Source organism: Protopterus annectens, chromosome 17.part0 (genome assembly GCF_019279795.1).
Source record: "Protopterus annectens isolate FY-2018-M chromosome 17.part0, PAN1.0, whole genome shotgun sequence".
Lineage (NCBI taxonomy): Eukaryota > Metazoa > Chordata > Ceratodontiformes > Protopteridae > Protopterus > Protopterus annectens.
Window position 1 is genome coordinate 734,544,655 of NC_056751.1, and position 12,636 is coordinate 734,557,290.

The 12,636-nt window shown below is 41.0% G+C and overlaps 1 protein-coding gene across 1 annotated transcript in view; it reads right to left on the minus strand.

Moving 5' to 3' along the window:
• The window catches only part of LOC122791275, an 802,728-nt gene that overhangs the window by 230,407 nt on the left and 559,685 nt on the right, over positions 1 to 12,636 (minus strand). The window contains exon 7 of the mRNA XM_044058947.1: positions 10,000 to 10,130. Within this exon, the coding sequence (XP_043914882.1) occupies positions 10,000 to 10,130 (131 nt within the window). The remainder of the gene's footprint in view (positions 1 to 9,999; positions 10,131 to 12,636) is intronic.

Genomic DNA, 12,636 nt, shown 5'->3' on the forward strand with positions numbered 1-12,636 from the left:
GCAATGAAAAATGACCCCTGACTACCTCCACGGCAGGACACCCAGGCAATGCCTCAGGGGTGCTGGAAAGGCTTCTCAGAGAAAGGTTACCTGGAACCTTGATTTTGAGGACCCCCTCTGCCCCTAGGGCAGCATTCCCCTATTGAATCCCCTTCCCTTGCCTCTGGAAGAGGAATCTTCTGGAGCATCTTGGAAGGAATCCTGCGACTTATGGAACCAGAGCTTCTTACTACCCAGCTGGTATTTGAAAAAGGACCTTTGGGGAGTAGAAATCTTGATCCCGACTGCCGCTAAGAGTCTTCCCCTCCTGCTCACTGTGGGTTAAAGTTTCCTTGACAGAAGGTCCAAACAGCAAAGAACCATTGAAGGGGGCATTAGTACAGAACACCTTGAAGGGTTCCGCAAACCCGCATAACTACATCCAGGCATGATGCCTGATGGCAATGCATGCACTGGCTGCCTGAGAGGTACCTTCTGCCCCATTGGAAATTAACCTCATCGATGAACTGGCAATGGAAGAAAGAGTGGTGAGCTTGGTAGATACCTTTTGGAGGTCTTCCATTGGCATCAACTCTGAGAAAGACTTGGTGAGTTTGGAGACCAGATCTCTTTGCAGGCAGGTAAAATGCACCAAATATCTTAGGACTCTCAGGCCAAAAGTGGCTGAAGCATAAACACACTTCCCATGTCTGTCAATCGCCCGAGACTCTCAGTTCAGAGGATGGACACTGGAGATCTGTTCCACCAACTCCTTCTCTGTGGCTGCAGCAACCACAATACCATCGACTGGCACCCCCTTGCTCCAGTATGTTTGGTCTGTGGGAGGACTCAGAAACTTATTTACTTTCTTAGGAACCAGTTCCACAGTGTCAGGTTCCTTCCACGCCCTGCGAGCGATGAGATCAATAAGCTCATCCGCGGGTGGGGGGCAGGAAGTAGATGGGCCCATCACAAATGTCTTCAGGAACACAGATTCCTCAGAGGATGGGGGTTGGGGAGACCAACTGCCTTTCTGTTTTAACAGCTCCAGAATGTCTCCAAAAGAGATGTTGCCCAGTGGAGATCTGGGGGACCTGTCACCTTCATCAAAATCTGTGTCCTCCATGAGAGACTCCATAGGGGAGTCCAGGTGTCTCCTCTTGCACAGTCTCTTCTGAGGTGGCTCTTCTGTGAGGGTAACCCCTGGCATTCTAGATGCCTGAAGACTATTTTAGGAAGGCTGACCCTGGACAGGATGAATGGGCTCAGGGCATCTGACATCGATGGCCTGGGATGTTCCCGGAAAGGGGGAAGATGCTGCTCCAGACTTGGAGAAGGTCTGCTCTACCATCCGAAAGGCCGAAGGACTCGAGGAAACCCTGTCCTCGTCCCCCACAGCTGAAACCACAAGGGAAGGGGAAGCACAGCCCGGCCCAGGCCCGGGCCTTTTGGACAGTACTGACCCCGGGCTGGCGAAGGCTGATGTCCCCAAGGGAAGGGACTGATCCGAAAAGCACAGACCAAAACCCCTCCCCAGGGACCTGCTCTGGTCTGAAGCCATAGAAACTGAGCTAGTCAGGGACCCTGGAGGAACAGGGAAAACAGACGCTCCCTGGTCCCCCAACCTAGGGAAAACTGGGACCTGGGATTCCAAAACCGCCAGAATCGGAAGAGGAGGAGAAGTCAATTTAGGAGCCGGGGAGCTCCCCGAGCCTGAACGGGCTGGGGATGCTAACAGACCCATCTCTATCTGGGCTGTAAGGAAACTCCTCATTATCCTGTCCATGTCTGAGGGTAAAATGCTCCTAGAGGACCTGGAAGAAGTGGAGGAATGAGTGGATTAAGCAGGAGAAGCCAGCTAGGATCCCATCACCACTCTGGCATTCCCAATCTGGGGAAGAGCTCTGACATCTAGGATCAAAAAACTTCGGATCCATAGAAGATCCAACCAGGAAGCCAGAACAACTAGCTCCAGATCCAATGAACACATCGGACCCAAGCCCTGAGAATCAGCCTCAGATCTGAGAGGGCTAAGGGAGCCAAGAGAATGGTGGTAGGATCTGACAATCTCCAATCCAATGAGGCCTCAGGTCCAACTTGGCTGAGGACTGCTTTGGATCCAAAGGGCTGCAATCCAAGAGTCTCGGCTGTTTCTGAGAATGTAGAGTAGAAGCCTCTGGGGAGGCAGAAGAAACTTTCCTCTTGGACTCTTTAAGGCCACTGGAAGAGGGGGAGCTGGATTCAAAAGGACTCCCCTTGGGCCATACCCTTGAACAGAAGCTTGCTATGGTGATCCACCAATGCTCGAGGATTGAATGGAGTGCAAATTGCACATTCAGCCTCGAGGTGGTCAGATCGTAGATAAACACACTTCTTGTGGGCGTCAGAATTAGGCATCTTACGCCCACAAGAAGAACATCTTTTAAACCCCCTCTAGGTTTGTCAGACACAGTCCTACCAAAGTGCACGCACGCACACACACACACACACACACACACACACACACACACACACACACACACACACACACACACACACATACACACACACACACACACACACACACACACACACACACACACACACACACACACACACACACACACACACACACACACACACACACACACATACACACACACACACACACACACACACACACACACACACACACACACACACACACACACACACACACACACACACGCACAAACAAAACACAGAAAAACAAACAAGCTAAACTACCAAGCCCCAAACTGCCCAAACAGCTCCAAAACAAAAGCTGGTACTAGACACACGCAAACACAGAGGTTAACTCACACCAAGCCCAAGAAGGGCAGAGACAGTATTACGATATGTTGCAGAAGATTGATAATAATATTAATAAAGCATATATTAGGAAAAGTAGGAAGTTAGATAGAGACATTAAAGAATATAAGGACAAAGTGTGTTATCCCAAACCAAGATATTTTTCGTACAGAAACCATGATTTTGGTACGGATAGGAGAGGGAATGAGCACTTTGTATCAAATGGAGAAGATGAAGTAGGTGATCTAAATAATTTGGATGAATACCCCCCTTTAAGGAGGTCAGAGAGAATAAGAAATTACCAGCAAAAAAACTACCAGTATGGGGGGTATATAGGGGCAAGGGGCATGCAGAACAACAACTACAACAGCAGCAACAAGAGATTTCAGCAGTGGAATTGATAGAAGAACATATGTTTAGCAATTGTATCAACACAGATTGTATTTTTTCCCAACGCTGCATCAATAAATATCAGGGTTATACTATTTAAAATTATAGTAAATATGAATTAAATAAAGCACATTTTTCGTTACTATCAAAAGGTCTTAAATTTGTTCCTAACACAAAGGCGGATATTAGTAAGGTGTTGATTGACCTCAAGTTATTTTTAAGAAAGAAAAATTTAGAACTGTTTTTTCAGGGACATGCTAGTACTGGGGAGAAATGTGAGGTTTTGAAAAGGAAAAGTTTGTTCAACCCACCTTTACACCCACAATTAAGAAATTTTGAGGCCTTAATGGAGAGTAGACTTAGAGCTGAGCTCCCAAGGAACAATATTACATATAACCTTACTAAGGAAGAATATGGGTTATTAAAGGAATTTAGGGAGGACACTACAGTGAGAGTTATGAAACCAGATAAAGGTGGAGGTTCTGTTATTATGGATAATATTTTATATGAAGCTAAGATGATGGAAATTTTAGATGATTTAGACAAATATGTCAGAGCCTCTTTAAATGAGATTAATATAGGTAATAAAAAATATATGTGGTTTTAAATGACTTGCTTATGGAACGCTCTATTGATGTTGAAACTTTTAAATACCTTCATGTTGAGAAACCTAAGGTCCCCTCTATTTTTGATATACCAAAAGTACATAAAGACTTGGAAGACCCCCCTTTGAGACCTATTGTTGCTTCGAAGGGCTCAGTTACTGCACCACTGGCGAGATGGTTGGATGTAAAGCTAAAGTCTTTATCTATGGGAGGCCAGGGGACTGTTAAAGACTCTTGGGACCTCTTGCGTAGTATAACTCAGGATTTGTATGATGACAATATTACTTTTATAACTATTGATATAGTGGACCTTTTTTTATCTATACCCCATAATGAGAGGATGATGTGGTTTGAAGAAGCCCTGATAAATTATGGTAAATTTAATAATAATGAATTTTATTTGATCCTAGTTTTTATGGAATTAGTTTTAAACAACAACTTTATTCATTATGAGGGAGAATTTTTTAAGCAGATTCAGGGAGTAGGGATGGGTGCAAGATGTGCCCCCACATATGTTAATATTATTTTAACAGCTTGGGAAGAAAAATTTATTATTAATTCAAAATATGCCCATAATTGGAAATTTTACAAGCGTTTCTTGGATGATATGTGCTTTTTATGGGTGGGCACGATGGAGAAATTTTTTGAATTTTTTAAGTATATCTCAGAGTCCACTGATTTTTTAAAATTTACTTATAATAAGGATAAAGAATTTTTAAATTATTTGGATATTTCTATAGGCAAAAGTGAGGGTTGTTTTTATTCTAAGATTTTTAGAAAGCCAACATTTTCGAATTCTTATTTGGCTTTTAATAGTGCTCACCCTTACCATCAGAAAAAAGGTATTGTTAAGGGACAGTATGTGAGGGGTAGCCGTATGACATCAAGGGAGAGTGATTTTGAGGATGAATGTAAGATTTTGCACAATATGTTTATGGATCGAGGCTACCCTAAAGATCTTATTGAGCCTATAGAAAGAGAAGTTAGGGAAGGTAGATATGACAAATTTAAAACCATTTTGGTTTCAAATTGTGTCTTGAATGAGATGAAATCTACAAAGCTTAACAGTGAGGGTACAGGCAATTTTGTAGTTGATTATAATGGTAGTGCACCTAGAATTAGGAAGATTTTGGAGGAAGAATGGTGTAGATTTGGTCAGATTTCGGATTTGAAATGTATCTTTGAAGAACCTTTGAAATGTACATATAGAAGGGGCAAAAGCTTAAAGACTATTCTGGAGGGTAAATATGGTATGAAAAAAGTTAAGGAAGGGAAACTAGGAACCTTTAAATGTGGAAGGTGTTCCCAATGCCCATTTATTTGTACTAAGCAAACAATTTTTAGAGAGCAGGGACAGACTGATCCAGAGCAAATATTTTCGAACTGTCACACCTCTGGGATAGTTTATTTAGGTTTGTGTGATCATTGTGATGCATTTTATATAGGGAAATCGGAAAGAAAGTTAAAAATAGAATTTATGAGCATTACTATGAGATAAAAACAAAATGTACTAATAATGCTTTATACCGACATAAATTAATTTGCCAGGAAGCTAAATTTAGCTTCTTTGTGTTGGAAGTAGTGGAAAAGGATGTAAGAGGTGGGCTATGGGAAACTTCTATTGAGTATAAAGAGCTGTTGTGGCAGCTTTCCTTGGAGGCGAATAAACCTCCAGGTCTAAATGATGCCATCTCTTTAGCACCTGTACTCAAGCTGAGATCAGCTAAGCTTTAAGTGTTTTCATTTTATGTTTTTTTATTTATTATTTTTTTCTATATCTTATTTTAAATGTGTATTAAAATCAGTTTACATTATAAAGTGTTGGTAGTACAGGATACCACAAGCTGTAATGCTTTTGCTGGTTGTATTAAAGAATTTAGTTTGTTTTATTAGATTAAGTTATTATAAAGTTTTTATTAAATTTTGATAATAATATTAATTTATTAATTTATTAATCCATTAATGTATCAGGTCAGTGTGGGGGGAATCCATTATAATATATTTTAATGCATGTGTTGTATGCATTATAAGTCTTACCCCTTTAAATGTTTAAGTATCTTGTTCCCTTTAATTAACTAATTGTTTAATTATTTTGATGACTATATAAGGAGTGGTTTTTGTGTAGGTATGCATTTGTCTCCATCTGATGAAGTGGTTTAAACGAAAATGCAATGCTGGTGTAATCGCGTTAGTGGACTGTATAGTCAAACTTATTGTTTCTGCGTTTTATTGGACTGAAGAGTCGTTTTAATAAAGGAATTCGTGTGGATTACGGATTTGTGCCTCTTCCATCTGTTCTGTATTTTTGGTGTTTTGCTAAACTACCAAGCCCCAAACTGCCCAAACAGCTCCAAAACAAAAGCTGGGACTAGACACACGCAAACACGGAGGTTAACTCACACCAAGCCCAACCCTCCTCCCAAAAAAACTAACTAAGAGAGAGGGACTTAGAAAACGGTGCCAAGCTCCGAAAGACAGGAAAAAAACAGACCTAAAGCTGAGCAAGAGCAAAAAGGGATGAGAGGAAGTAAAAGGACTAACTACACTCAACAAAATCCCTAAAGAGAAAAATTAGAGCACTTAACTGACAATCCTTAAAGAAACCCTCTAAATGAATGCTGCGAGCCTGAATCACGTCTGTAGTAAAATACGCCAAACGAGATCTGAGGGTTTGTAGGTAGAAAGGGATTATGGGAGTGGGAAGAGCTCAAGCTTTGAATCTGCTCTGTAAAGTGCTGGATCAGATCCAAGACCCAGAGGTGATGAATAATGAAATGGATAACATCAGATTGTAGGTTTTTTAAAACAGAATTGGAAATAGTCGCTCTTCTCATTGCTGGTTGTGATATACTAATGGCAGAAGGACTGTATACTGAAAGGCATAATAATGTGGCGAGACGGTTGCACTGGGGATTGTGCAAACATTATGGTACTGAAGTAGCTGAAAAACACTGGAAACATGAGCCACAAAGAATCTTAGAAAATGATGAAGTCTACATCACATGGGACCACCCAATGCCAACATTTCAAAAGATAAATGCAAGAAAACGGGATATAGTGGTCCATGAAAAGAAGACAAAAGTAGCACTGATCACAGAAATTACCACACCCAGTGACTACAGTATCTTGCATAGAGACAGAGAAACAAAATCATAAAATATCAGGATTTGCAAGCAGAAATGAGAGCAATGTGGAACAATGACACATAGACAGTTCCAATAGTAGTAAGAGCAACAGGTCTTATAAAAAAGAATCTACAATTGTATTTAGATATGTTACCAATACATGTAACTCCGTATGAACTGCAGAAGGAGTCATTACTGGGCACACTGTGGGTGCTACGAAGAGCACTTCTGGCTAACATCAGAGACTGAAATAATCCTAATTTCATGAATTTTAATTCTATTTTGTCTTAGGAATGGGGTCCATTCCCGTCATGGTATTAGACACCCAAAAGATTTGGAGGAATTAAAAAATATATATATATTATATTCATAAAGTAGCAGAAAGTACTCTAAGAACTAAGCCAACAAGGGGATGGAAAAAAGAGCTTCTGTTGATAGGGTGACTGCAATTAGAGATACAGACAATCAGCAAAAGGGGGCTGGAATTTACTGGAGAAAACTGGCAAAAGAACCAAAGTACTGGAGGCAAATAATTAAGAGAGGGAATGGTACAGAATGGGAAGATGCCAAGGATTTATTTGGACTGCAGGCTAGAGATTGCCTTTTGTATCAAGGACTGACATCAGAGTATAGGCAAACAGACAGAAATAAGTGATCCTAAGTGAAAAACCAACACATGTAGAGTTTTTAGTAGAATCTACAACAGATGCTGCTGTTAAAAAAGGGGTAATTAGTAGAGCATATAAAATATTGCATGATAACTATAAGAATCAATCAGAGGAGGTTAGAAAGGATTGGGAAGAGAGATTGAATAAGCAATTCACAAAGAAATAATGGGAGGACATATGTATGACAACCCAATATGCAACAAAGTCTACAAGATTTAGAATCTTTGTTGGAAGTGTTTGCAGAGATTTTTATACCCCAGGGAGACTCAAAAGAATTTTTCCCGAGGTAGATCGCAAATGCTGGAGGTGTGATGGGGAAAGAAAAAGGTAACTGGGAACATATTTTTGAGAGGGTAATGAGTTGGCAGACTTTAAAAATTCCCTGCAGACTACTCTATCAGAAATACTGGGTGAGCAAAAAGGTCTAACTAAGGAAATTATGTTTTTGAGCTATGATAGAATTGCCTAGACATAGTAACGCCTTGCTGAGTCTAATTATGGTGACTGCCGAAAAAGTAATTACTAGAAAATGGAAATCAAATTCTAAACCAACTGAACTTGAAGAAGTGAATACAGCAACAGAGATAAAACTACTGGAAATTGAATATTTAGAAAAGGGTAGGAGCAAATTACATAAAAAAACTGGGAAGTGTTGGAACAATACATGCCGAATAATGTTTTGGAGGAGGAATGAGGTTTAAAAGAAGGAAAAATTTGAATGAGTAATATAATGTTTGACTGACAATGACTGGATAGAGTATATGTGATGTATGTCTGCAACTAAAATATGTCAATATGGTTTCATTTATCTATTTGCAAGACTGCCTACATCATAAGTGATAATTTAGTAATAAGATGTTTCTTGTTTAAAAGAAAAAAAAACTTGAAATGCTGACATTCAGTAGCAGAGTTTTCTTTACACGAAGAGGGAATGGAACATCAATAGATGTATGTGTGACATTGCGTTTCTATGTGTTTCAGGTGCTTGATAAGCATTCCAAGCAGATCTACAGCTTTATTATAGTCAGAAAGTCATACTAAAATCTAGAGAGAACTATCAGTAAAAAAGTGCAACTTATGTATAGTTATTAAGAACCTTGGCTGAAACAGTAATATTTTATTTGCAGTACTCATTACAGAACCTACTATAGTTGCTGATAAAAGACAAAAACAGTTAAGAATCTTAGGGACCTAAGCAAAAACTAATGTACCACAGTTTTAGGACTAGATGTATGCCCAGAAATTTGAAAGTGGTCACCTAAAGAATCTGAGATTTTGAGCACCAATACAACATGCCAACCAAGGAATCAATTAACTTGCACTTTTACCCTTCGATTACTGAGTGACTTCCACTGAACTCATGATTTCTTGAGGTGAAGTACAGAGAACAGGATTATACAGGGACTTGTATACAGCTTATACTACACACAGCTGAGAAGTAATGGCATGTGAAGACTCGTACAGGACCTACACAACACACAGCTGAGAAGTAAATGTACATGAAATGTACAGAACATATATGACACACAGAACTAATGGTATGTGAAGACTTGTACAGAACTCATACGACATACAGAAGTAATGGTGCATGAAAAGTTGTACAGAACATACATGACACACAGATGAGAAGTAATGGTACGTGAGGACTTGTACAGGACCTGTATGACACACAGCTGAGCAGTAATGGTGTGTGAAGACTTGCAAAGAACTTATATGATACACAGGGTGAAATAATGGTACGTGAGGACTTGTACAGACCCTATATGACTCACAGGGAGAAGTAATGGTAAGTGAGGACTTGTACAGAACCTATATGATACACAGGGTGATGTAATGGTACGTGAGGACTTGTACAGAACCTATATGACACAGAGAGAAGTAATGGTATGTGAGGACTTATACAGAACCTATATGACACAGAGAGAAGTAATGGTATGTGAGGATTTGTACAGAACCTATATGACACACAGGGAGAAGTAATGGTAAGTGAAGACTTGTACAGGATGTGTACTACACACAGCTGAGAACTAATAGCATGTGAAGACTTGAACCTATACGACACACAGCTGAGAAGTAATGGCATATGAAGACTCCTAAAATCAATGAAACTGCATATTCTAACCACAAGCAATAAACCACGGTAGCTACAACATCACTGGCATTCAAGTTAATGGAATAAGTGTTAAAATGCTAAATGAAACTTGCTATGAACAAGGTGAGTCTGACATTTTACAGAAACAGAAATGAGATTCAACTGGCAGATTAATGTCACCTTGGAGCAACAAGACACTAGTACTCAACAATGGCATATGGGGACATGGCTTCAGCAACATCATTTAATTCTGCATCTTTTATACCATTAAGAATTTGTATAGAAATAAATGCATTAAGATTAAAGTCGCATTCATAAACAAAAGGACTCACCATCCTGCATCTTGTCACCTTCCTCCTTATTGATGGAAAAAGCAAAACTCCAATTATCACACACGTAACAGTCAGAAGAATGCTCAGTACTACCTCACCAACAGTTGGACCTTCAACGTATTTCGTTTTTCCTGTAAGAGAAATACAGTGCATATAAATAATGCAGACACGTATTTACAGTGAAGGTTAGTTCATTCATGCTAGTAGCAAACCAGTTCAAGTCAACTTATGAAAGAATTTGATACTTAAGGCTAAACAACATACCTAATACACTTGTAATAGGTGACTCTATTGTCAGACACACTGACGTCCCACTCACCAGGCTGAACAAGGAGAAGGCCACTGTAAGCTGCATGTCGGGTGCCAGGATCCGCCACATAACACAAGCACTCAGGTCACTCCAAAGCAAGTACAAATATGACTTTGTCATTGTCCATGCTGGTGTGAATGACCTGAGACGTACCTCCCTGGACTACATGAAAAAAGACATAAAGGAGCTCTCTGAGCATGTAGCCCAGGCCGGTATGACCCTGACCTTGAGCAGCATCTTACCCTCACCTAAAATGATGCCACAGTATAAAGACAAAATGATCGACTTCAACAATTGGCTAAAGTATTGGTGTCATTCAAAGGGGATCCAGTGTCTGTCAGCCTGGGATGACATGCTCGACAAGCCACGTTGCTTTGCTAGGGACGGCTTGCACCTGTCACCCCTGGGTTTTCGAATACTGGCAAAGGCTCTTACCTCCCCCATAGTGCCTTTTTTAGGCAAGGCTCAAATGACAAACCCACCTCCATAGACAACACAAAGAAAAAAAAACTAAGGATAATGCTGCTCAACGCCAGAAGTCTAAACCCCAAGAAGCACACACTCGAGACTCTCCTCAGTATGGAGAATATCGATATTTGTGCAGTAACAGGAACCTGGTTCAAATCTCCCGAGAGCACCCCAGCACTAACAGGTTATACTTCATACCATGCTTTTCGGCCCCAAAACTCGGACTGAACCACAAAAGGAGGGGGAGTATCCATATTTATCAAAGATACCCACACCTCCAGGTTAGTGGCACTGCACGAAGCATCGGAGACCATCCATGTGCAACTAACAGTGGGCAAAACTCCCTTTCAGTTTGTAGCCTGCTACAGACCACCCTCCCAAACACAGGAACCTCACTCGGCTTTCCTGACAACATTGGAGAATATGAAGGTCTCTCCAAACACCATTATATTGGGTGACTTCAACTACCCAAACATTGATTGGGAAAACTACTCAAGCCCAAACACCCTCACCCAACTGTTCCTAGAATTTATAAACTCAAATGCTATGGAACAACTGGTCACCACTCCCACAAGAGGGGAAAACATACTGGATCTGGTCATCACCAACATGGGGTCTCTATGTTCCACACCAGAGGTATACCCCCTCACTAGTAAGATCAGATCATAAACTAATCTCACTGGACATCCATATTCCATCCCCACCCCCAGCCAAGGAAACCACGGTGAAGAACTTCTCAAAAGCAAACTTCACACTTCTCAAAACCAAGGTGGAATCCTTCAAAGCCCCCAGGCCAGTGGAAAATACGGCCCAAAATGCAGAATCCTTTACAAAAGCATTCTATGGACACCTACAGGAATGAATGGAGCATGCTATCCCAAATAAAACCAAGACTCACTCCTCCAAAGGCAGGAGACCTGTCTGGTGGACCCCGGCCATAAATAAGCTATACAACAGAAGGAGAAAGCTACTACATGATAGAGCAAAATCCCAAAAAGGGAAGGCGTCTCTGATTAGTACTAGCAAGAAACTACAATCCCTCATAAAATCATCTAAGGCCAGCTTCGAATGAAAAATTGCACAAGACATTAAAGATAATCACAAGGCCTTCTTTAGTTATGTCAGAAACCTGGGAGGCAACTCCCAGATATGCTCTGAGTTAGTGCAAAATGACAAAAAACACACTGAACCCACAGACATTGCCAACATCCTGGCAGAAAGGTTCAGTGCAAACTTCTCCCCCCCTTCCCCCCCAAAAGAGCAAATGTCTATCCCAACAGTGTAGCCTTCCTGAGATCACAGATGCACAGGTGACAGCTGCCCTCTCCAAAGCAAAAAACACAGCATCAATGGGACCAGATGGTGTCCCGGGCTGCGTCTTACATGAGCTCCAAGAAGAACTAAACCCTCTTATAAAGTCACTGTTAAATCTCAGCCTTGCTACAAGATATGTACCCAAGGAATGGCGTACAGCAACAGTGGTCCCACTCCACAAAGGTGGTGCCACAACAGACCCTGGAAACTATTGCCTTATAAGGCTGACTAGCCTGGTCTGCAAAGCTATGGAGCGTATCATCATGGAAATCATAAACAAAGACATTGGGAACCTCCAGACACTGGATCCTACCCAATTTGGCTTTGTTAAGGGCAGATCTTGCCTCTTGAACCTGGTTGACTTCTTTGAAACAGTTACCAAAGCCATAGATGAAGGTAAGGTAGTTCACACAGCCTACCTGGACCTTGCAAAAGCCTTCGACACAATACCCCACTCGGGCATCATAAATAAGCTCACCAGCTTAAATATCAACCCCTATGTCACAAGATGGGTTTCAAACTGGCTCAGGGATAGAACCCACATG